The sequence below is a fragment of the Peromyscus californicus genome, unplaced genomic scaffold (assembly GCF_007827085.1).
Source record: "Peromyscus californicus insignis strain IS unplaced genomic scaffold, ASM782708v3 Scaffold_7__1_contigs__length_154581171, whole genome shotgun sequence".
Lineage (NCBI taxonomy): Eukaryota > Metazoa > Chordata > Mammalia > Rodentia > Cricetidae > Peromyscus > Peromyscus californicus.
The window spans coordinates 49,008,593-49,034,349 of NW_026294595.1; the positions used below are offsets into that span (position 1 = coordinate 49,008,593).

Genomic DNA, 25,757 nt, shown 5'->3' on the forward strand with positions numbered 1-25,757 from the left:
ATGGCACAGATTCCCCATACTTCTCTATGGGTGACCAGTGCTTTAAAATATTTGAAAATTCCTCTACTGTAGTTTTAAAAGAAAATGGCTCCTAATAGTGATATTATTAGGAGGTGTGGCCTTGTTGGAGGAAGTATGTCACTGTGGGGTGGGCTTTGAGGTCTCTTTTGTTCAAGCTTCCCTCAGTGTGACTGTTAGTTGACGTCCTGTTGCCTGCAAGATGTAGCTCTTTCAGTTCCAGCACCTGCACACAGCCATGCTCCCTGTCTTGATGATAATGGACTGAACCTCTGAAACTGTAACTGAGTCACCCCAATTAAATGTTTTCTTTATAAGAGTTGCCATGGTCATGGTGTCTCTTCACAGCAATAAAAACCTAAGATACCTACTAACTGTGAGATATTAAATAAACAAAATTTTTATTTGGCAAGTATATGGGTAAAACTAAGGTACCAGTAAAACTAAGAATTCCAAAACCCTCATTGGAGTGAACATCTCTACTAATAGCGTTCACTGCCTTTCCAGTGAAGGTTTTCATTTTGTAAAATTTTCTTCTGAGATATTATAATTAGATTCTCATATTTCTTTTGGTTTTCTATGCCTTTTTGGAGGTGAGGAGGGGTTGAGGCAGGCTCATGCTGTGTAACCCAGGCTGTCCTCCAACTCATGGGAATCCTCCTGCCTCAGCCTCTTGAGTGCTGGGATTACAGGTGTATTACCACCATACCCAATTTTTTTTGAGCCTTCATTTAAACAAAGTAGTTTTAACAGGTAACTGGATTTACAGAGCCCCTTCTTGCAATGTGCACATCTTATTTTCTGTAGACATGTACACACACACACACACACACACACACACACACACACACACACACTGACCTGGATAGTTAGTAAGCTTTTATCACCAGGTTTGCATTCTCACCCTCCTCCTCAACCCCTATTCATTTCTTTCTGTCTCTTTCCCTCAGTCAGCTCTCTTATATAACACAGGGCTACCTGCCTAGGGAATGGTAGCACCCACAGTGGGCTAGGTATTCCCACATCAATGAACAATCTGTGACAGACCTTCCTGTCTCAACTTTTCCCCACTAAAACTGTGTGCTTCCCTCCCTATGTTTTTACCTCATAATTTTTAAGGGTCTCGGTTACTTTCATTCCTTTGACCCCAGAGACTGCAATATCCTCAGAGGGCACCGAACAATCTTTTAACCTCCACTTTACAGTACACTTCTGTAAAATATCCAACTCAGATTTTGAATGGAAATAATAACTGAGTCTCAAACCGACTGAAAAACCAGGGAATAAGCCAGGCAGTGGTGTTGCACACCTTTAATCCACTTGGGAGGCAGATGCAGGGGGATCTCTGAGTTTGAGGCCAGCCTGGTCTACAGAGTGAGCTCCAGCACAGCCAGGGCTACACAGAGAAACTCTGTCTTGAAAAACAAAAACAAACACAAAACAAAACAACAATCACACTGCTGATACTTCCCACTTTACTAGATGGTCATTTCCAACAATTTCTCAGCCTCATCCGGATGTGTCTGTTCAGACTGTGTGATCTTCAAGACCATCTGTACTTGGATCCATTACCCCCCACTGTGGGCTAGATTTGACTGGAGTTTCAGATTGGCGGGAAGTATACATCTACTGGTTCACTCACTCCAGCAGCTGCTGCCACCATGAAGACCCCAGACAGGGTTCACACAGCTTTCTAAGCAACCCCCCACCTCCAATGCCTGGATGTTGGGTTTGGAGGAAAGACTACTGTCCTGCTTCAGGAGTGTCCAGCCCATTGTGAATGTTACCCTGCCCTGGGCAGTTGGTCCTGGCTTGTATCTGGCTCAACACAGCCAGAAGGAGCACACCAGTAAGCAGCTTTCATCCACGGTCTCTGCTCCAGGTTCCTGTCTGGAGTTCCCTCAGTGATGGGCCTTTCCTCCTCAAGTTGCTTTGGGTTAGACTATTTTACTACAGCAACAGGAAGCAGAGTAGAACCAAGCCCCTTCAGCAAATTACTGAAAATCAAGACCCAATGCATAACATGTACGTTTTAAAGAAAAGATTATATTAAAATACCTCAAAAAGTTCACATTTTTTTTTGCTACAGTAATAGATCACTTCTTTATTGACATACATCAAGATCTAGCAGAGGGGTTACATGATAACAACTGTAATTTGAGACACCTGCAACAACCAAATGTCCCGGAGAAAACGATATTTTCTATTGATGATTGAGTTGTTGATACATATTCTCCTGCCTCTGTGGTTTACTGTCTACATTCATTATGAAACAAATGCTAAATGTCAGAGGGTAATAAAAACGGGGCACTAAAATGTACATTATTTCGTTTTCAGTAAAGTCCTGAGTGTCCCTGAAACAAGTTTTTCCATACTAAAAAAAGAATGCCTCAAATGCCAACACCTTTCTGGAACCCCACCCTATGCCCGGGAGGCACAAGCCTTCAAGCCACCCACGTGGACCTCAGAGCTGTCTCTAGGCAGTTCTCTTTCTAAGGAGACCAGGAAAAGCTGACAACAGCCGAACTCCAGAGCCCCAAATCGGAGGGCTCAGAGTCAGCAAGGCTGAGTTTCCTATTTTTCCCCCTCACCATCTGCCAAGAGAATCCCACTTCCTAGGATTGAACGTGATGGACGACTGTGTTTTTAAGTAATAGAGCACTATCGAAGTGTGCTAGTGCAACGACTTCGAAGCTTGGGTCCCTAGGGAGCCAGCAAGTATACAGCATCAATCCATCCCCCAGAGCTGAGCACGGTTAGGCGCGTCTAGAACTCCTGGAGAATGGATGAGCCAAGGAAGACTTTGCACATCGGCCCACAGCTCCGAGAACTACCGGCTTCAGACGCTCTGGACCGCACTTCGGGGGTGCACAGGTAGGAAGACGCCTGGGTAGCATTCCGGGGCTCCGGGACGCAGGGGGCGCTTCCGGGCAGGTGGCGGGACGGTGGGAGGGCAGCCGCGGGGTTCGCCGCTGCGGGGCGGGGCGGGGCGAGGCGGGTTCGGGAAGGTGCCCATGGCGGGCGGGGCCTCGGGCGGGGCGGGGCGGGGAGGGGCCGGCGCCCTCGTCACTTGATAAAACGCCTGAGAGTCTCTAGAGAACAACGGGCTCATTGAGCGGCTGCTGCGAGCGGCGGGCGTGGGGGAGCCGCCGGACCGGAGAGCGCGAGCCGGCCGGGGGTGGGGCCGCGCGCAGGGGCGACCGAGGCCAAGTGGCCGCAGCGGGGCGCGCCAGGCAGCCCGGCCCCGGCCCCGAGCCCGCGATCCCGCGCGCACGGCGGCCGCTGCAGCTCCTCGCGTCCCTCCCTCCCTCCCTCCCTCCCTCCGCGCCGCGCGCGCCCATGGCGGGCGCCGGCCAGCTGTGCCTGCTCTACCTGTCCGCGGGGCTTCTGGCCCGTCTGGGCGCAGCCTTCAACCTGGACACCCGTGAGGAGAACGTGATCCGGAAATCGGGGGATCCCGGGAGCCTCTTCGGCTTCTCGCTCGCCATGCACTGGCAGCTGAAGCCGGAGGACAAGCGCCTGTGAGTTCCCCGACTCATCCCACCCCCACCGGGGCGCCGCGCCGCGCTGCGCCAGGGGGAGCGTGGGCGCGCCCTGCTGCCTCCCGTCCCGCGTGCCCAGAGCCCATCCGCGGGCCAGCCCTGCCCGGCTCGGCCCGGCCCTGCCCGGCCCTGCCCTGCCCGCCTGCACTTCTCCGGCCCAAGACTTGCAGGGGCCGGGCTAGCCGCGCCCTCCGTGCCCTGCGCCTCCGAGGAGCGAAGAGAGCTGTGGGGGAGACCCCAGGCCGGGCCCCGGGAAACTCCTCCCCGCTTCTCCCCCGAAGTGCTTTCCGCGGTCCTCCTCTCCCGGCATATTTTTGCACAGACCCCGGCAGGTGGCACGCTTTGCTGAGCCTCATGTGTGCGCCAGGGACGGTGGTGGGACGTTAGGTTGCGGGAAGTCTTCAGGGGGACTCAGGCCTTTCTCAGACTCTCCGATCGTCCTGTCCCCTGCCTGGCTCGCGCGCCCCGCGGAAGTTGGGAAGCCACTTTTACGCTGTCCTGTGTGACTCTCTCTTTGCAGAGTGAGCTCTCCTACTTGCACAGGCTTTTTAAAAAGCACCTGTTCCGCAGGACTCGATCAGCTGTGAAAATAAGCTGCTGCTTCTTCGAGCGGTGTGCTAGCTCCCCCTCCCAGCTCCCTGATCGCTCCGCAACACCCAAGAATCCATGGGTCCCAGTGCCGGGAGTTAGACCACGGTGACCCATCCGAGCAGGGACTTAGCAAAGAAGGTTCGGAAGAGACAGTCATCCCCCACAAGGGCTGCTTCCATGAGAAAGCGACTGACTCTCCCTTTTAAACAGTGTTGGCTCCCACATGACCCAGTTCTTTTGACTGGGGAAGATTTTCTGGAGCTTAGTTGCCTGAGTCGCAGTGGGGCTGCATTCTTGATCCATGCTCCCGAAGCTGATTCTGACAACAAAAGATCCTCCGCCCCCTCCCAGGCCTTGAGTTGAACCCAGGTTCTTCCAGGACCAGCAGAGCGGAGAGAGCAGAGTGCAGTCAAGGGGGAAGGAGAGGCCAACATGGTTTTAAACCGGAGAAAGCCCCGGTTTCAGCTAGTTAAAAATGAAATTTGTGGACTTCAGAATCCTAAGGCCAGATTTTTCTGATGACACCTGCTAGGTGAGGCAGAGAAATCTACTACGGGTGGAATGGTTCCAGGCAGGGAGGGGTCTGAGTCTTGCAGACCCGGCCAGCCTCTGCTTTCTCTGGAAAATAATTGCTTGTAAGCTGCAACTCAGAAGTGAAAGTTGTTTTTTTTTTTTGTTTTTTTTGTTAGCTCAATGGATGACACTTCATGTCTCAAAACACTGTGCAGCAGACGCACATTACCCACATGGAGGACTTGAACTTGTAGGTATAGGAGTGATTGAGGGTTGACAGAGGGAAAAGCATTCATTCCCTTTGGCATTTTCTCTGTATCAGAGGACACAGAGACCGGCTTCCTGGACAGACATGCCCAAGCTGACATTGTAATGGGGAATAAGTGGAGCAAGAAGTGTCCTTGGGATGGAGATTGCAAATCGTGCCTTTAGCCAGGAATCTCTGTTGTCATTAAGGCTGAGCAGCCTTGGGCCTGCTGAAACTTGTCACTGCCACAGGGCTTCTCTGCTATTACAGCTGCTACAGGTCCTCCTGAGACTGATGCCGTCTAAAAACTCCATGCGGCTGATGGAAGGGAGTAGCTGGCCAGACCCTCAGAGGAGTAGAGACCCACTGAAAGGGATACTGTGTCAAATCCTAGAACCCAGAGGCAGAAACTGCATCCCAGGAGGCTGTGAGTTGTGTCTAGTACCTCTCACCCTGTCCTAAAGTATCCCGGGTTCGAGAGTAGCAGAGCCCCTCAAAGGAGAGTCAGCATCCACAGCCCATATCACCCTCATTCTCCCTTTTACAGAAAAGGATGTGGGTGTAGATGACAGAGCCAGGGAGACTGATGGGACACTGGGCCCAGTTTCCAAAGCCAACGGGAACATCTCAGGGAACTGGCTCCGGGGTGGGTGGGTGGGTGGTGGTAGAGGGTGTGGAGGAAGGCTGAATTTAGGTTTCTTCTTGGCCATTTATGCTGCCAGTCAGTTGCTTGAAGGTGTGGTTTCTTCACCTGTAGAGTGGAGATGTTCCTGCTTCATTGGGTTGTTGTGAAAATGAAAAGAACATGCAGACTGCTCAGTGTGTTTCTCTGCCCTGGATACCTGCTGGTTAGATGGGAAACAGTGATGGGATGCATTTAAAAGTAGAAACTGTGGGCCTACTATGTTAGGTGTGGGGTACTAGAGAGAGTTTTGTGATTCTAAGACTGACTCACATTAAAACCGAAGGCTCTTGCTTGGGTAATTAATATCCCAAACTCTTCGATCACATTTATGAACTCCAGAGCAACTTAGCTTACCTCAGGCTTAGCGTCATTGCAAAAGCAATCTTCCTGAGCAGTGCCTTTGAAACAGAGGGTTATGTGAGAATATCAGATAAATGCACAGTTACAGAAAAACCTACTGTAAGTTTTTTTTTTTCCTCCTCTGTAGCTTAAACTTTCTATGGTGCCATCTGTATATTCAGAAACACCTTTAGTTAAGATTTTTAGAGGGAATACCGCTGTGTCTGAAAGCCGCCAAATACCCTGGGTATTGCTGCTGAGGTCCCTAGGAGATAAATTTACGGTAGACTCCCAGAGGTGATTAAGCAGAGAGCTGAGTGACTGGGGTTGGGTGTGAGTCTTTCCTGGGTAGGTGGTGTTGAGTCTCCTCTAGAGGTGGAAGGTACATGGCGAGGACTGGGTAAATCCACCCTGTGACTCACTCAGCTCTTCTGGGAAGGTATGGATCTGTGTATGCTCCCAAGGTGGAACCTGGGAAGAGGTGCACTCCTGGAGAGAGTCCACTTCACGCCTAATCTTCATTTTCTTCTTCTGGGTTGGTCTTTTGGTCATTTGCTCTTCTCACTATTTTCCAGAAGCTTCCCAGGTCTCCTGTTACTTCTGTTCTCGCTGGGTGTTGGTTGTTGGTTTTACTTGATCGTGTTTTCTGAGCTAGAGGTCATCTGGTCCATTTGTCCCCTTTAGAGGTGAAGAAACAGGTTGTGAAATGTCTTACCCAGAGTCTTAGAGCTCTGTGGGCAGAATCTTATTCAAAACCTGGATTTGAAGGTGGTATTTCTGGCTCGTGTTTATGCTATCTGTAAGAGGATAAATCAGAGATGTCCTTCAGATGTAGAGAAACTGGCAAGCTTCTGACTTCTGGAAATGCATTCTAGCGTGTTGATTCATTGAACGGCTTCCCATGTAGGTCAGGGCTGTCTATTTAAGTATCAGTACGTAGACTCTGTTCCTCTTCACCCTTGTTGCAGCTGGCTGTGGACCAGTGGTGTGACCGTCTACCCAGGGCTCCGAGGATGTGCACCCGGCACTGGCTTCCTTGTATTCATTCCCTCCAACAGAGTGCCGGGTGGCTCAGGGCCATCTTCTGAGAACTGCTGTGTCTCCTTGAGGCCCGAGATTCAGGAGAAGCAACCACAGTAGGGCAAGGAGACGCAGAGGAAATATTAGGAACAATACATCACTGTTTAAGTCTTTACAGTTGGGAAGTACTGGAAGTCTATGGTCTTTGGATTTAAAGACCTGGATTTAACATATTTCTGTGACCAATATGGCTTATGAATTCTACATCTTAATTAGAGACAGTGGGGCTAAAACCAAAAAATACTGTTATTTGTTTACCAGGTATGCATGAAACACTGGTTTGTGCTGAGTCAGCCCATCTTAAAAAAAAAAAAAGTCAGATCTCAAGAAATATCCTACCTAGAGCAATTTCTTTATCCCTTGAATGTGGGCAGCACATGTCTGGCAGTTCTGAGGTTTAAAGCTTTATTCATCTTCAGGGGATGATGTAATCTCTAACTGGGTTGTAGGTTCTGTGAGGGCAGGGACCTCAGGCTCCTCTTTGCCAGAGAACACCTAGCTATGCCTTCCAGATACAAAGAGGTTTAACTTGTGAAATCAGCTCTTCTCCGCTGAAGGTAGAGAGAGGGAGCAATCTGCTTTGCTCAGGGCTTGGGGTCTGCAGTCTCTGGGGAAAGGGAAGCTAAACACCTTCCAGATACAAAGAGGTTTAACTTGTGAAATCTGCTCTTCTCCGCTGAAGGTAGAGAGAGGGAGCAATCTGCTTTGCTCAGGGCTTGGGGTCTGCAGTCTCTGGGGAAAGGGAAGCTATAGGCTTGATGCAAAGAAATATAAAAGTTCTTATTTTCCATTTTAATGGCCAAGTTCCAGCTAAGGGTTTTCAGGAGTGATTTTTTTTCCCCAATCACGTTTGTCTTTTGCCCTGAAGGCAGATTTTAGAATTTAACCTCCAAAGACCAGCTGCTCTGAGCTGCTGCAGTGGGTGGGTACACAGGGTTTGCTAAGTTGCCTGTTGTTTGAGTCTAGCCAGGCAGACAACTAGAATCAACCTCCTGAAAGCAACTGGAGACCAAATGGGAAAGCCCATGAGGGCACTTGGGAATTAATAGTGAGGACAGTGAGTGGTGTTGGCTATGTTTAACTCCTTAGGCGCACTGTTGACTACCTGCTCATCCCTCTAGGGTCCCAAGAGTCAGAAAATGGGAGTCTTGGGTTGGTTGACACTGCCTTCAGGCTCTGGGGAGGACTGAGGGCTGTGAGAGAGGGGGATGTGGCCAGCCCCAATTGGGTTCGGGTGCAGCCCTAGAATCAGATAACTTTAAACCTGGAAGGCACGTAGGGGCTCTTACATGTCTGATCATCAGGGTAACTCCTGGGGGCTCTTCTTTACAATGCAGTCTTCTGGGATTGTCCCAGATTGATGACATCAATTCCCATATGCGTGACCCTAGATTCTGCTCCCCAGAACTCTGGGTTTGCACTAGAGATGCCTCCCTTCTTTATTTGGAGGTAGCTTGTGAAGTAGAGAAGAACAGAGCTTAGGGCTGGCTGGAATCACATGTCCTTTGCTCTCCGTGGCCATGTGTAGGATTTTTAACCTCTGTCCCTTTTCTCTCCTGTAATAATAACAAGTCTAATCTTGGCCACCTTAGACCAGTTCTGGCCAGAGGAAACACTTTGTGCTTGTGAAGTACACCTGGAAACCCAGGTTGTGAGAGGTGAGCATGAGAGGTCAGGTAGAGTTGGTCTTTAATTTCACACCTGGGACGAGCGTGCATCCTTCTTTTGGCTTTGATTTGGCTAGTGTGGGTGTGTTCATTTTCTTTTTTCTTTCACCCAGTTACCTTTTCCTTCCAGTACCATTACCTTGTCCTGGACTGTGCATCTCAGAAGAGCCCTATCTTATAGCTGGGAAGCAGTGAATAAATCCTCTTGACGTCTCAGAATTCCTAGGAGATGAGCGGGCAGATGTGTGGAAAGGCATGAAGGGCTCCAGGGCGGCCAGGAGACTGCAGAGAACACTCTTGGAGCGTGGATTGGGCAGCAAGAGGGGTGGGCTCATTAGTAAGGATTGCCCATCATCTGAGGGACAGGACTTGTCAAACCTCTGACAGTGAAAGCCCTGTCCTCTATTTGGGTTGGGGATCCTGAGCCATTTACACTCTTCCTTGCCAGGGCTGATTTATGTTTCAGAGTCCTTCATTCATCATTAATGTTTGGTAGGAAGGAACTTGTGCAAAAAAAAAAAAAAATGCATCTAATTGTTGTCATCCCAAGGTTGAAGGATGTGTGGGAAAGTGAGGAAGCAGCATTTTCTGAGCTTTGTCTGTTAACCTGGCATTCAGCCTTTAAGCAGTGATCTCTTAGAACTGACGTGAGAGGCTGATTGTGAGTGAGTTACGAACTAGGGCAGGTAGATGGGTCTGGGGTCCACCTCAGTCCCCGGCAGCCTAATTGCAGGATGGGATCACCAGCGTTTCATCTGCTGCTGTCTGGTTCTTCTGCTTAGATAAATAAGGCAAGGTAAACCAGTCAACATGGTGATGCTGTGCTGACGTGTTCACAGGCCAGTGGCTTTCATGGGAGCGGACCCTCCCGGCCGACTTCTTGCCGTGTTCTGGTGTTTGAGTCTCTGGTCGCGTTATTCAATTCCTAGTTGACAGGGCTGTTTCTAAACCTTCACACAGCAAAAAGATTGCTGAGAAAACTTTCTAATCCAGCTAATGAAGGAAGAAAACTGTTCTGAGTTCAAAAACACACACACACACACACACACACACACACACACACACACACACACACACACACACACCCCAAACCCATATTGGATAAAGTATAAGAAAAACACTTTAGAGAAATATGCCTTCTAAGCCTAAGAGAGTAAAAGGAAAAATAATACTAGAAGTAATTTGAGAAGGTGACATAGGTTAGTGACATGGAGACTTGATAATTAAAGGAAGCCCAAGGCGTTGCCTATTTACCAAAAATCTACTTTGCTTGCTGATATCCGGGTCACCATGGTTTCTTGTTGACAAGCCTGTTCATTGGTACTAAGATTGCCTTAACTATTTGTGTGCCTGAGTGTCAGGCACATTTGATAAGCACTTCACGTCTACAGGGTAGGATGTCACTAACCTTGAGACTCCCAAGCCAAGTCCCAACTTTGCTCTTTTCTTCAAGACATGCTGCCTTTGACTAAGATGAGTCTTCCTGGGTCTTATAAATCATCATGCCAAAGGCCCTCAATCAAGTGAACATAGGCAGACCTGTGGACTGGGTCTGAGAATGTGAGGCTCTTCTGTTTACCCTTTTGTTGAAGCCTCTCTGCTGCTAATGCATCTGTCAGATGTTGACCTAGCCTACTGCTTATAGGGAATACGGTGGTGCTTGTTTCTGTAGAGTGAAGGTGTTGAAGCAGTTTTTCAAAACTACCAAGAGACTGAAGGTAGAGAGGAGAGAGAGATTTGGGCCTGTGGGCATTTAAGATCCAGACTGTACCAGTCAGGCTGATGAAGAGGCTACGTGAACTTGGAATACAGAAATGGTTCTGAAGCCTTTTGGGCCCTTCTAGAGGCTTAGGAGCAGGGAGTCTGTTTCCAGGGAAGTTGTTTCTAGAAATAGATAGCCCAAAGGTCAGCAGAACACCTTTTAGGTATCTGAGCAGCGTCCTAATGCCAAGGACACAGTAAGGCCATCTCAGATCCCTGTAAGATAAGGCTGTTTAGAAAGAGAAGTCCTTTCAAATGCTTGTGCTGTGTTTAGAAAGGGCCTAGGGCTGCTGCTGAGAAAGAATTGTGGGGTTTGGAGAGGCATCCTACTACTCAGGGGATACTCCTAGGGGATACACTCTCACACACATGCTCACACTCACATTCACACATACACATGCACACACTTTCACATACACCTCCCCCCCACACACGCACTTACTCATTTACACTATACCTCTAGCTTAGCAGCAACCTCTGAAGACTGACTGAGGAAAAATTTTTTTCAATGCCACAGGATAAGAAAATGAGCTCTGTAAGGTCATTTATTTATTTTAATTTTTTTGTGTGTGTACACATATGTTGATTTTCATTTGTTTTCTGATTCAGTCTAAAAGACAAGGATTTTATCCTCATTTGAACATGAGAATTGAATATCCTTTGGACCTGTCAGGAAAATCATAGCCGACGTATGTTGGTTTTCCTATAGCTGTGGTTGTTCCACTGAAAACTTGGTGTGTATCAGGCACTATTCTACTGATAGAGATATTGCAGCAAATAAAATAGACAAAAATCCTCGTGTATCTTCTGATAGAGAAAAGAAACAGTAAGCAACACGAATAGGTGTTTCGTAGGTGTAATAAATGATAAAGTGGAGAAAGGGGGTTAGGAGTGGGCATAGGGTAGGGGTGATTGTCAGCAGGTCATCCAGGTGTAAGGTCACTGAGAAGTTGACACTACAGAGGAAGAGCCTCCAAGAGGGAGAGTGGAATGTGGACAGAGGCAGAGGCACATGTCTGGCATGTTCAGAGAAAGCTGGGGACCATTGGTCTCCTTGGAATTTTATCACCCGGGGCCTTAGGGGATCAGGTCACTCTTTTGTGAAGCAGGAAGCCACTTAGCATTCTGATACATATTTAAATTGGTTATCTCCGGCTGCTCCATTGAGTATGGACTAGGTGAAAGCCAGGCTAAAATAGTGATGCTGCAGGGCGTGGCTGCACACCCCTGTAATCCCAGCTCTCAGAGGTTGAGGCAGGAGCGTCTGGAGTTTAAGGGGAACCTGGGCTACATAGAGACCCTGATTCAAAATGACAAAACCAAAACCAAACTCAGAAGCAATAATACTAATTAGGAGGTGTCTGTAATAATAATACACAAGAGATGACAACTTGGCCCAGGGTGGTGGCAGTGAAGACTGTAAAGGACAGTTGGAGCTGAGCAGGGTGGCACATGCTTGTATTGCTGGTGCTCAGCAGGCTGAGGCAGGAGGATTGCAAGTTTGCAGCCAGATGGGGCTGCATAGCAAGAAAAAAAATTACCATCCAACCAAGTCGGTGGATTCTGACTGTGAGTTGAAAGTAGAGTCAGCAGGATTTCACGTGGACAGTGTATGAGTAAGAGACACAGATACTGGGAGGCAGTTGGATGACTCTGAAGCTCAGGTGGGAGGTTGGGGTGGTAGCTGGCTGGAGATGCCAAGCGTAGCTGGAGACAGCAGTTTTGTTGTACAGGAGAGCAGAGCCCAGCGGCCTCCAGGAAATGGCATCGCAGGGGTTTTTTGTTTGTTTTTTCAGGTTTGTTGAGGACTGTGGACAGAAAAAAGGGAGGTTAATGCAGGGAGGGCAGCTTGCAGGTGTGATGTCTGCTACTACCTGGGGATCACGCTGGTTGGGGGGATGGGGGAGGGTGGGGGGTTGGCCTTGTATTTGGAGCACCGGTGGCACGTTGTATCAAGAAAGGAAAATAGAGTGAGAGGCACAGGGGCAGGTAGGAGGAGGGCTTGGGATTTCTCAGCAGGTAATTCATTCATGAGCCTGCTTAGGCAGTACTTGCGTGGAAGTTTGCCTGGTGTGTTGGATGGTTTTCGTCAACTCGACACAGACCTGCACAGATCTGGGAAGAAGAAGTCTCAGTTGAGAAATTGCCTCCATCTGACTGGCCTGTAGGCAAATCTGTGGGACATTTACTTGATTGATGAGGGAGGGTCCAGCTCACTGTGGGCTGTGCCACCTGTGGCCAGGTGGTCCTGATTTGATTAAGAAAGCAGGCTGAGCAAGCCATGGGGAGCAAGCCAGTGAGCATTGTTCTCCATGGCTTCTGCTCCAGTTCCTGCCTCGAGTTCCTGCCCTGTCTCGTGTACTACAACCATAAGCTGAAACAAACCGTCCCTCCCCAACTTGCTTTTGGCCATGGTCTTTATCGCAACCAAAGAAGGCAAATTAGGATACTGGTAAGAGTAAGACCACGTTGTACAGGCTGATGGACACGTTGGTATCTGTTGACCTGTCGTCGGTCATTGGTATCGAGAGTCACCTGCCTCTGGGGTTGTGAGTCCTGGAGCTCTTTATAAAGTGCCTGTCCTGTTCTTGTGCTTCCCCTGAAGTGTAGATGGAGTCCCTCTGGAGGGGGAGGTTTGGGGAATCAGGCTGAAGGTTGTGTGTTGCCCTGGGTGGGGCTAGAGCTGGAGGTGGAGGAGTTCACCGGCAGATGGAAACCATCACATTGTCTGCATGAAGGGATGATGGGACTTGAAAGATGGAAAAAAAATAGGAACACATTAGAAATGTTTGCAGGTCTTCATTTCCTTAGGCTATGTGTGAACCACAGAGAGCCACAGCTTTTATTGAGTTGAATTCCTACAAGACTCATTTGAGGGGTAGTGAGAACTTCCCCTGCATGGAGGTAGCGGCAGCCACAGCAGTGTCTGGCAGTCTGATGGTTTCTTTAGGCTTAGGGTGTACCCAGGGTGTACAATGGTGGGCACATGCCGTGCACATTGTAAAGTGGGTATGGTAACCCTGTGAGGCCAGGCCAGGCCAGGCCTCGCTTCCTGAGGTAACCAATTTAGCCGGCACTCATTGCTGCCCAGCATATTGAAAACCTCTCTGTCCTGGTGTGAGCAACTGCACTCATACTGGTCTTTTCAATAGTATGACCTGACTGAGGTGTCAGAGAGGTGGAAAATGAGGACGAACCAGCACGATGGGTTCTGTCCTTCTGCCGTTTTCTTTTCTTTTTGTCAAGACAGGGTTTCCTCTGTGTAGCCCTGGCTGTCCTAGAACTTGCTGTGTAGACCAGGCTGGCCTTGAACTCAGATCCGCCTGCCTCTGCCTCCTGAGTGCTGGGATTAAAGGCGTGCGCCACCACACCCAGCCTCCTCCTGTCATTTTTCAATCTCTTCATTGAAATATAAATGGCATGGGCCTTTAGTAATTCAAAAAGAAATAATAGCTTCAAATTACATGAATAATCAGGACGTTGGCATCCGTCGTCCTGGGTATGACACAAGTAAAATATGGAACATCTTCCAGAAGTGACATAGTGTTTCACTGGTTTTATTTTTTAAAGCCTTTATTACTATAGTGCAGAATGGAATATGTGAATTTTTAAATGGGAAACATGAAGCTTTTTAGTGGCATTTTCAGCTTCTGACAGTCACTTTTGGCTGGCAGCCATGCATGTTCACCTGTCTTCATCATTGGTCATTGAGTGTTTCCATGAAATGACTGAGAACCGTTGTCCGGTCTAACCTTTTTCTGAAGACAGAAGCCAGTGGCAGGAGGTAGTAGTAATGAGCCCTGAAGTCGGATGCCTGAGGCCTCATCTGCCTGACCCACCGCCATAGGCATCGGTCTGCCTTCTGATGGAAAAGCCAGTCTTTAGGTCTCAACCTAGGCTCTGTAACCATGCCTTTAGAATAATATGTTCATTCTTAAAATGTCCCCACATGGCCTAGAAGAGAGAGTGCAGGCGCACAGGCAGCGTCTCCCTTCCCCTGCTGATGGGCCGAATTCCGCGTGATCACAGCGCTTTGCTCTGCTGAGTGGCAGAATTCCTCAGGTTCACACTGGCCGGCTCTGCTGCGGTGGAGTGTTTGCACAGAGCAGAACACAGCCCGCTTGCCTTGCCTGAAACCCTACTACATGAAAAGTACTCTGAAAATGTCTTCTGGATAGATACGGCCACTGTTAGTTTGTGAGCCTCAGAAGAGCAAGGCTTGTTGTTGATTTTTGGTTCAAATCTAATAATATATCCTCAACTAGGTATTTCTAGGGCTGTTTGAGTTGATTTAATTTCTTATACATCTATGACTCCTAGAAAATGGGCTGACCAGATCTTTAACCTGATACTTATACCCCAGTTAAAAGAAGGATACAATGAACCATAAGACAAAAAGGTTTTCACCTTCACTATTTCTGAGTGTGCAGTTTGCTAGTGTCAAGTATATTCACACGGTTGTAAACTTCATGTGTGCACGCACACGTGGTGTACGTGTATGTGCAGATATGTGTGCCTGTGCATGTTATGTGTAGAGAAAAGAAATTGACGTGGGTGTCTTCTGTCCCTTTACACCTTCTGTTTTGGGTCAAGGTCTTACTGAACCCAGAGTTCGCCATTTAATCCAGACTAGCAAGCCACCAGGGTCCGTCTGTTTCCACCCCCCTGCCGCTGCTGGTGTTGCTGGAACACACAGCTCCTGGCATTTATGTGAGTGCTGGGGATCAGAACTCAGGTCCTCATGATTGTGCTGCAAGCCCTTTACCCACTGAGCCCTCTCCCAGCTCCCCCACCCAGTACTTCCTGTACGGTGTGGGATGTTTAAATCAGTAGAGGGTGTTGAATTACCTATTATCTGCTACTGTGTCTAATGTAGTGGCAGGAAAATGAAGCTTAGAATGTTTATGGGAGAAGTGGAATTCAGTCTCATACTTCACAACCTGTTCTGCCAAGTTGATAAAGGTACCCGTTGAAGTCGACAGCTGTCACCTGGTCCCACCTGTGGAGGACCCCGGCATCCTTGGAGAAATTAGAAGCTTTTGGCTTAACAAGTTTTTTATTGTGTTAAAGAGAAAACTGCATTGATAAAAAGTCTGGCCGTCTTGGCTGGTTGCTCATATTTCCATACTACACCTTCCTAGCTTGTGGTGGCCGGCTTTAAAATGAAACTGAAATGTGCCTTTGATTGCACACTGAATGCCTAAGCTGGGGTTCAATGCAGCAGTGACACATTCAGGGGTCAAATGTTGAGAGAAAGTCCCTATCTGTTCAGGGGTCGCCAACTGTACTGGCAGCTGTCCCTCAGCAAGGCCATCCTTAGACAGCTAGGCTCTTACTCACCAGCCCCACCCTGCTTTCTTTAGACCGTGCTGATACGTTACCTGGGAGGGGCTCTCTTTCTTTCTCTGTCTCTCTCTGTCTCTGTCTCTCTCTCTTTTTGTCCATGGTTCTCAAGGGCTGATTTCTCAGAAGTTGTTTGGGATCTGTCAGGAAAAAGCATTGAGGGTTCCCAAATGTGAGGCCTCTGAAGACCGGCGGGGAGCTCAGGCTTTTCAGTGTTTTCTTAGAACCTTACCTTGGAGCTTGACACTTGTCGCTCTTCAGAAATGAAAATGTAGCTTAAGACATGTCTTGGCAGCCGAAGGTGCAAGACTCAGGTGTCCTTGTATGTTGAGCAGGCATTTTCCAGCACTGTTACCCGGCTTCGGGAGAGTTTCGTTACCATCAGAACGATTTATGCCCTGCCCAGGTAGTGGGTGAAGTGGGGCCCTGCTCTGAAACGGCACCTCCACCCTTGTTTGATTGATAGATGAAGAAATGGGGGCTTGAGAGTTCTCCAGGCCATCAGTCTAGCTCCCGACAGACCGAACTGTTCCCACAATCCCCTTCACATTGAAAGGTGTTCCTACCGTTCTTCCCAGTCAGGCCCCGGCCCCACCCTCACTCCTGAGCAGAGGCACTCTTAGCCTCTGTGCCCTGTCCTTATAAAATGCCACCGTCCAAACTCCAGTCAGCGTCTGTCTCCTTGAGAGTCGTGGAGATGACAGGCACTTCTTACTTAGGAGCTAGGCTTGGTTTTGTCTTATGATGAGAAATGCAGACATCCCAAGCATGTCCTGTTGGTCGGTCACACGTGCTCTCTCTTACCTTTCTGATCAAGGCGTCCTCCCCTCCCCACCTTGCTTTAGATTAGATGAAAGGTGGGTGGGTGGGGCCTCTGACTCAGCCGGTGACTCACCCTGTGCCCAGTAAACTCAGCTCCTCTGGGAAGTGATGACACAGTCAGCCCAGGCAGTGTCCATGGTTTCCAAAGACAGCTTTCGGACTCCACACAAGTACTTGCCATGCTCTGGCTCCAAAAACTGGGGCTCCCTGAATTGTCTCACTGCCCTCGAAGGGGGAGGTGAGGGAAGAGGAGTTTGTGTTGAGTGTTCATCCACAGTTGAGCTGCTCTCCAGGTGTATGTTGGGGGCAGGGGCTCAGACTTTGGGGAATTCTCTCTTCAATGCTGCAGGACACCATCGGGACGCCCGCCTCTTAAAGCGTGAACATTTGTTTTCCCAGTGTCTTTCAAGCCGTGCTTTACATGTGCACGTCACTGTTAGGACCAGGTTGTCAGCACAGCGCCTGTGTCGAGTAGGTATGTGTTCATGTGTTGATGTGCACGTCACTGTTAGGACCAGGTTGTCAGCACAGCGCCTGTGTCGAGTAGGTATGTGTTCATGTGTTGATGTGCACGTCACTGTTAGGACCAGGTTGTCAGCACAGTGCCTGTGTCGAGTAGGTATGTGTTCATGTGTTCTTAGCCGGTTGTCCTGCCTCTAGGATGGGCCGTAAAAATTAATCTTTGACTTTCCTGCCTGTAGCTGACTCTACGGAGATAGCATGTGTAAGCTTGTCTTATGCAATTACAAGGTGTACCTCTGTGGACTGTGCCATTTTCTTTGCAAGATTTCCAGTGACTCCTTTGTCTATCCACTGACAGTGTATTTTAATTACATTCTTAATTTATTATAGTTGTATGGTACAAAGAGTTTGTAAAGTGAAAGTCATACTGCTGTGCTCGGTGTCTAGTCACCCTGCTGGTCCTAGAGGTAGCCATTGTCTCACCCGTTTCCTGTAAAACATGGCTTGGCTGTGGTTTGACCCCCAAGGGTACTTGTATTGAAAATGTGGTCCTCTGCAGAGTGATCAGGCATCCTCTCACTTGGTCCTTACAGCACCTACTAAAAAGTTCAGACCGTTTCAGATAACCCGTGTTGATACCTAGCTGACAGTACACATGCTCCTGGAACTCCCTTGGGTTAGTACCTAGCTAACAGTACACATGCTCCTGGAACTCCCTTGGTATTTTTGATTATGGTCTTGCTCTACCTGGCTGTTATGGTGCAGATGCCAAGGTGCAGGTTTTCTGGAAATAGTAGCTGTTACAGTCATGTACCACATTATCTCAGTAATAGCAGGCCCACAGGCAACTTAACCCAGGATGCATGAGTGAGTAGTACTAGGTGTGAAAATACGGGACCGTTTCCATTCTAGTAAATATTGCCCCAGACAGCCTGACTCCCCTTCCGCGTTGCTCTGCCCACTCTTTGCATAGTAAATCCTGACTCCTATCCCCTAGGTCCCCCAGCAGCCCAGCCACTAACAGGGAAATGTCTGTCTGCAATAGGTAACTCTGGGCTGCTGAACCGCTTCTCAAACCACTCTGGTTCCTAAATAGTTTCTAAATAGCCCAGTGCAGTAGGGTAGTAAGTAATGTAATTTTAAAAAAAAAAAAGGAAGAAGAAGAAGTTTTAAGCCGGGCATGGTGGCGCACGCCTTTAATCTCAGCACTCGAGAGGCAGAGGCAGGAGGATCTCTGTGAGTTCGAGGCCAGCCTGGTCTACAGAGAGAGTTCCAGGACAGCCAGGGCTACACAAGAGAAACCCTGTCTCGAAAAACCAAAAATAAATAAAGTATTTAATTATTTAGATGCTTTGTTTTTTGTCATGTTTTTGTAGAGTTTAAATTTCTCTTTACAGTATTCTACTTCTAAATCTAGGTTTACGAGAAATAAGGCCCAGCTGGGGACATAGCAGAGTGGTAGAGCATTTGCCTACTGTGTGCAAGGCCTGATGCCCAGCATAGCACAAAAGAAAAATCTGGAAAACCCTCTCTGGATTGGCGTTTTGCTTGGGGCCTTCCTGGGTCTTCAGTACTGGGACTCACTGTCATCTAATCACCCACCGTTGGGCCTCAGCCTTGTTATCCACGATGGCAGCATGCATATTCTGGCCAGGGGGTTGAAAGGAATGAAGAACAGAGCAACGGGCAAATGCCCACCCTACCGCCTCTTAAGGAAGGCCCTCAGAAGCAGCCGTGGGCTTCTCATTCGGCAGGACCCAGTGTGGCATGTCCAGTGGGAAAGGGGGGCTTGGAGCAGTTGTCCTCCGGGTGCCGCGTTATGCCCAGCAAAAAAGCCTTTTACCATGGGAAAAAAGGAGCCTGTACTTGGCCCGGGCCGGCGGCCTCTGGCACAGCTGTGAACCCTGTTGCTTTAGTTATCGAAGTTAGAAAATAAGCTATGTGATCCTGTTAATTTCCTTTTCAAAACACTGAAAAATTTGGATTTCCTAAGCTTCTGGAAGGTATTAGAGTGGGCACGACACTCAGCCGGGTGTGAGCTTGTTACATAGACTTTATCTCTTCCTGGTTTTTATTAAAAACATTTTACTGAAAAATGATGGAACTTAGTTATTTCTTCCTTTGCCAATGAAATACAAGCTGTTTGCTAACATCTGCTAAGAAAGCTAACGCTGATTATATGGCTGCCATGTATTGGCATATATAAAAATGTCCTGGTTGTTATGTGCTTGAATATAAAATATTAAAAATAGTGAGTAATTATAATGTAAATATTCCGTCGGGAGACGTTTGCTAGGCAGCCGCCACGTATGTATCAAGTGTGAAGGTCACAGGTCCAGTGTATACGGCTTTCCAGTCTGGTTCCTTGAAAGGGAAATTCAGAGGCTGGACTTGTGTAAAGGACAAATGTGATTTGTGAGCTGAAAAGTCAGGCGTCCGATCTCCAGGACATGATTAAATTCCACATTTGACAAGCTCTGGCAGCCACTTTGTGAATGAAATCCCGGGGTTGCTTGGAGACAGTCCTTACAGCTGGGGACTTTCCTGTTTTCCCCTTCCTGACTCCAGAAGACAGCGTTTCCATTGCAGGCCCAGGACGGCGTCTTGTTACTCCGAGTTGCCTTGTCAGCTGAAGAACACTTTTCAGCGAATCAGTTGATTTTTTTTTTAAATGAACCGGTTTTATATTTATACATACACTTTTAGGTTTGTGTTGAGTCAAAGTGGAATTCTTGACCACTTTAAATATGGCCAGTGGATATTCTGATGGTATTCCTTTTCCTAGAGATAACCTAAGAAGCAATTGTCGGTGGTCCAAGGTCACATCAAAAACAGATGCAGGGGTAGAACTAGAACTCTGTCCCCCCAGCCCCTTTAATTGTGAGGAGTCAGTGGTTGTGATCTGACTTCACTCCCACCCGGTGTGCAGTCAGGACTTCTGAGCAAGGCATTGTAGGGAAGTGAAACAGATTTGGCCTTGGATGACCCTCTATGCCTGAGCGCCATTGATTGCTGTTACTCAGAGACACGCCCGTAGGAAACAGCACAGGTCAGGTAGGAACTGGAACCCACAGGCTTAGCTGGCACATGTGTCTCGTGGTCACTGGCACCAGGGGCTTGTTCCGGCATGTTCTTTCAGGGAGACAGAGGATGGGCTCTTAAGAATTTTTGGAAAGGCCACAACAAAATTACTGGTCTGGTGATGTAAAGACAGGTCATGTCTTGGGGCTCCTGGTGTGTCGGTCATAAAGCACTTAGTAGGCCTTAATTATAATCACCTCTTCTAAAGAAATATTCCTTTAAAAGGTTAGTTGGGGTTTTGAGTGATGCTGTCAAACCAAGCTAAAAGTAGTCTAGGGATTTAGTGGTTCAGCGTGAGCTCTGACATCGAGGGAGTACTGGGCACAGCTCCGTGTTGTCGTCTGTCCAGCATGTGACTGGGTCGGTTCTTGCCCTCTTTAAACTCGTGTCCACGATAGTGAAGCAGGAGGTGATAAAACCCGAGGCGCTGAGGTCCGTTGGGTTCAGAGCAGAGCACCGCTCCGCCTGCATCGCAAGAACTTGGGAGTAGGACCGCTTGTGTTATTTAGTGCAGTCACAGCTCGTTTGCCCTGAGCACATGCCCACCTGGAGGTGGGCACGTGTTCTCGATGGGAGGGTCTAGTGTTTGGAAATGGGAGGCTGTGGCTTCGCTCTGTTATCAGCTTCTGCATAAACATGGAAACACGCTAGGGGTAGACAGATCTGCCCTACCACAAGATTTCGCTCATACTTGTCCAACTAGATCAGCCAGTTAATGTACTTTAAAAGGTTTTGGTTTTTTTTTAATTGTTGTTGTTGGCCCTGGAGGTTATTAAAAACTACGACCAGATTCCTGCCCTCAAGGAGGTGATGGTGAGTTAGGGTGCGGTGGGAGAGATGAGGGTGGGGTGTGGAAGGCAGACTCACAGGTGAGGCCGGTAGCTGCAGCCTGGGGATGGTTGGAAGAGGCAACGCCTCTTTGTGTATGTATGTGTGTGTGTGTGTGTGTGTGTGTGTGTGTGTGTGTGTGTGTGTGTGTGTGTGTGTGTGTGTTAGGGCTGGTGGATAACAGGAAACAAGCAGACACCACTGCCAGGGTGTGCCTAGGAATTGAAGAGAGCAGGGTGCCCGGGGTGGATGGCAAGGTGTGGCTCCTTCATGGAGGGATTGTTCCCAGTTGTAGCAGGAAGAGTGTGGCTCAGCAGGAAGGGCCTTGGGCCTGCAGGCCTACCCATGTCGGGAATGTCTGCTTGGGTTCTTTATCTGTAAGATGGAGATGGCTGCCCTCCGGCATCTTAGAGATAAGAGTGTCTGTGAACATTTGTAGTGGTCCAGTGTTCTACAGATGTGGGTAGTCTGTACATTATTTGGGCTTTCTGCCAGCCATACCCAGAAAAATATAGGGGTGCATGAGCAGTGTGGACCTGCATTCATTCCGGATGCCAAGGAAGTGCTCAGGGCCACTCGAGGTACTGTATTCAGGGGATAAGAGTCCCTGCATTGTGGAACTGATAGCATTCGAGTAGAGGGAAGTTGGATAGCATCGTCCCGGGTACTGGTAAAGATGAGATGATTAATTCAACAGGAAGATGTGGGGGGAGACTGTGGCCAGAGCCATAGAGGAAGGATCCTCTGAGGAGGGGTTGCTTGAGATGTCCTGAGGTATCCAAAGGGGGACAGAAGGACACAATGCAACTCTCAAATCTAAGGCAAGAATGTTCTCAGAGACTGCAGTGCATCTGAGGATGGTGGCTTCCTGGACAAGGAAGGTCTGCTCACCTCAGGCCCTTGGAGCTGGAAGGGCAGGTGAGGGCTGCTTGCTTACAGCCTTCTAGAGGCCACTGTGGAGAGCCTTTGGAGGGCTGTGAACAGAGGGCGGTGGCACTACTTGACTGTAGGTTCAGGAAGAACAGGCCTTCTCGTGGGTGTTGAGCTGGGGTGGGGCAAAGGTGGAGACAAACTGGCCAGTTCAAGTCATTCTGCCGGAGTCAGGTATGAGTCGGTGGCAGCTTGGATCCTCGTCACAGCAAAGCGACCACTGAGAAGGGGCCAGATACCGAGTAAAATGCAGACTGTACTGATGTGAGGGGGATCAAGTCAAAGCTGGCCCCTGGCTTTTGTCCCGAGGCTTGGCTAGATAGCATGCCTTTATCAGCACACGAAGAACACATGGAGACCTGGCTTGAGGAGAAGCCTGGCTTGTTTTGGACATTGAGGGGTGCAAAATGGGGGGTAATAGGTTTCTGAGTGTCTGAGTATGGGTGTTTGAGAGGAGAGGTCTGGTATGCAAAGAAGTGTAGAAGTGGATCGGAGCATGGGTGAATGGTTAGCCACAAGAAGGGCCCTAGGAAGACTGTACAATGGAGAGGGGCTGCCAGTGCCAGGCAGGGTGAGACCCATCTGCGAGTATTTAACACGCACGCCAGTGCTGATAGCCTTCCTCTATCACCCAGTCTAGCTCTTTTTTTTTTAAAAGATTTTCAAGTTCAACTTTTTTTTAAAAAGATTTATTTTATGTATATGAGTGATCTGTCTGCACATACACATCTTTATTCCAGAAGAGGTCTCATTACAGATGGTTGTGAGCCACCACGTGGCTGCTGGGAAGCGAACTCAGGACCTCTGGAAGAGCAGCCAGTGCTCTTAACCTCTGAGCCATCTCTCCAGCCCCCGGTCTAGTTCTTAATTGAACTGGATTGTGAGGTCCAATGAAACTCCATAGGGAAGACTAGGACAGACCTGCAGGTCTCCTGGCTCTCCAGCATGGGCTAAACCCTTCTCCTGGGGCACGGTGGGATGGTCAAAGTGGACAGGGTGTTCCCATGACAGCTAGTTGGACTTTGACATGGAGAAGGGACAGAGTAGAAAAGGTACTGTCTGTGCGGTACTGTGTGTCACCACTTGAAATACCCGCAGTGAAGCCACACCCCGACTCTTGTTCTCAATGCCATCTTCAGCTCAGCTTACCACTGGTCCACTGTTTCGTGTGTGTTTCAGGGGGGCCTTAGCACTGCTCTGAGCTCAGCAAATGCCCAACATGCTGACATTTTCTTTTCTTTTTTAGGGATTAAATTTTTATTTGATTATGTACATAAACTATACAAATGCCTTTCTGTAAGTAAAAGGCAGCATTTTAGATCCAGAGAATTAAGTTGACATAGTTAAAACCAAAAATAGTAGGCATTGCTTCTTCGCCCAGACCACTGCCTGTAGCAGGCCGGCTTTGCCCCATTCTGACGTAGTGAAGGGGACCCCCTCCCCCCAGCATTTGAACGTATTCGCATAACCAGTTACATAGTCTAGACATAAAGTCAGTAGGTTTCGAGGTGGGATTTCCATCCTTGGGAAAAGAGGGACACTCTTGTAAAGATGTCTCAGAATTTTAAATCTGTGAATTATTAAAACGACTTTTAAAAAAATTGTGTAACTTAATTGGTTTGGTTTGTTCCTCATTGAAAGTCCTTTGTGTACCAGACACTCAGCTGCGTGCCGGGGACACAGGAGTGAGGAGCATGTGTGGCCCGTGGAGGTGGCCTTCTGGGCAGAGGGGAAGGACGGCGGGCAAGCGCTGTCTCCGGCCATTGCAGTGAAGGGAAGGTGAATGAGAAGTAAGAGGCAGGCCCAGGAAGGTTTTCTGCAAAGAGCTGCAGGATGCGGGAGGATCCCGGAGAAAGGACCAGTGCCAAGGTCCTGGGGCCAGTGGAGAACTGATGGCTGCAGTCTGAGGCAGGCCCACTGTGGTTGGAGGGTAGAGACGAGGACAGACGGGCAGCCTGAAGCGCCACCTTTCGAAGGACTGAACCTAAAGCGTTTTCTATTCAGGTCATCATCAGTTCTTGGTACCAGAGTGAAACCAGTGTGAGTCTGAGAAAGGGGCCGTTTTAGAACTTTAGAAAGGGTAGAGTGACACTCCCACAGTGCCTGTGTCCTGACTCACCAAGACTGTGAATGTGCTCAGTTAAATGCTCTCAGATTCGCCGCCTTCAATTAGGACAGTGACCCGGATGGGCTCAGTGATTACAGGGAAGGACCTTCCTGATGGGGAAGAAGGGGCAGAAGAGACTGGAAACTGTGCTGCTGTCCCTGCAGGTAGAGGGGCCACGAGGGTGGGGTGGGAGGGTGGGGGGCGGAGCTTAGGAAACGGGAAGGAGAGTGTGTTTTAAGCCACTTAGCTGCGGGCAATGTGTTACAGCCCCACAGAAAACAAACGCGGTGTCACCTTGAATGTGTGTGGTAACCTGACTCGCGCCAAGGGCAGCGAGGGGGCAGGTCCGGGTCTGCGTGCCCCATCTCACGGTGGTCACTACGCCATAGTTGAGAGCAGCAATGACTTTTCCCTAGAGGAAAACTCGAGTTTTGCCAATATGCATATGCATTTAGTTCCCTTTAGTTTTGAAATGATTTCCTTGGACTGATAAAACAAGACAAACTAAATGGAATAATGCTTGCTGGAGCATAGCCCTGTGCTGTTGGATTATCTTTCTGTGAGTGCAGCGTTCCCACATGTAATCTCAGACCGCCACATAGACAGTTACCAACATGGGGGTAGTCGTGATTTTTGTAGCCCTTTTAAAAATAAGAAATGTGGAATCTAGATTTAAAGAAAACATGTGACTATGTACATGTATACAGATGAATTGTGTGTGTGTGTGTGTGTGCACACTTGCACAATTATATAAAAGCAGGAAGGGGGACTGTTTTGGAGGAGGAAAGGGACCCAGGAATAGGTAGGGAAGTGTGGATGGGGAACATGACAAGGTATAATGACATATGTATGAAAATGTTAGCATGAAACATTAAAGTTCAAAATAATTCAAAAGTAAAAGTTTAATTAAAAATGTGTACGGTGGCTGGGAAGCCTAATGTGCATGGCTTGGTGTGGGCAAACTCTAGTGACTTCTTTACTTCCCCCCTAGGTGAGAAAGACTTTGGGGGGGCGTGAAGTAAATTAACTTTCGAGAAGGGAGTAAAGGCAGACTTTCCCAGGAGTCTGACTAGGCTAGTGGTTATACATACAGACTGTGGCCAGGGGTTGGTGAAGAGGTCGGGTCATTCCTGATAGCCACTGGCCCTTCTGTTGCTGGACTCCTGAAGAGCCTCAGCTGTGGGGAAGGGGGTTATGTGTAAGGTCGGTGGAGCTTTGGTGACTAGGTAAATTACCGGTCATGAGAAAACCTGGCCTTAGGACTCCTGGCAAAGCTCTGCCAGTGCCTGTGAACCCACAGCCAAATTCCCTCACGCGGTGTGACTTGGGCATGGTGCTCACTGTAGAACAGACGTCGCATGGGGCCCGTGCCACAGCCAGCTTTATGTCTGAGGCTGGACTGACCTGACCATCGCTAGCCTTCAACCTGGGACTTTTTTGAGTGGGGGAAAAGCGGGGGTGGGTGGGGGTGGGTGGGGGGTGGGTGGGTGTGAGTATTGAGCTTTCAGGCCACGGGTGTAATCAAGGCTTGCCCTGGTGAAAACTGGGCATACAAGCCAGACATGGTAAGGCCTAGGAACAGAACTATTTCATGGGACAGTTTGGTGACCCCAAATGAACGCAGTACAAATGCAGCCTATGTGGAAGGGCATAGTGCCCCCCCCTCGTTCCTAACATGCCTCTCCACACATGGAGGGCTCATAGAAGGGTCTTGGAAAGATGTCTTCCTTTTGCCCTTGAA

General features: G+C 48.8%; 1 protein-coding gene and 1 long non-coding RNA gene across 8 annotated transcripts in view; one reads left to right on the forward strand and one right to left on the reverse strand.

The window, feature by feature from the left end:
* Positions 1–3,502, reverse strand: part of LOC128100600 (uncharacterized) — a 47,217-nt gene extending 43,715 nt beyond the window's left edge. Inside the window, exon 1 of the long non-coding RNA XR_008214837.1 lies at positions 3,391–3,502. This is a non-coding gene — a long non-coding RNA (uncharacterized LOC128100600). The remainder of the gene's footprint in view (positions 1–3,390) is intronic.
* Positions 3,301–25,757, forward strand: part of Itga6 (integrin subunit alpha 6) — a 71,152-nt gene continuing 48,695 nt past the window's right edge. For 5 of the 7 annotated variants that reach the window (XM_052722943.1, XM_052722946.1, XM_052722949.1 and 2 more), the window contains exon 1: positions 3,301–3,539. In XM_052722943.1, coding sequence (XP_052578903.1) covers positions 3,358–3,539 — 182 coding nt within the window. In that variant the 5' untranslated portion in view covers positions 3,301–3,357. The remainder of the gene's footprint in view (positions 3,540–25,757) is intronic. The other 2 variants (XM_052722945.1, XM_052722947.1) reach the window with 1 other exon arrangement.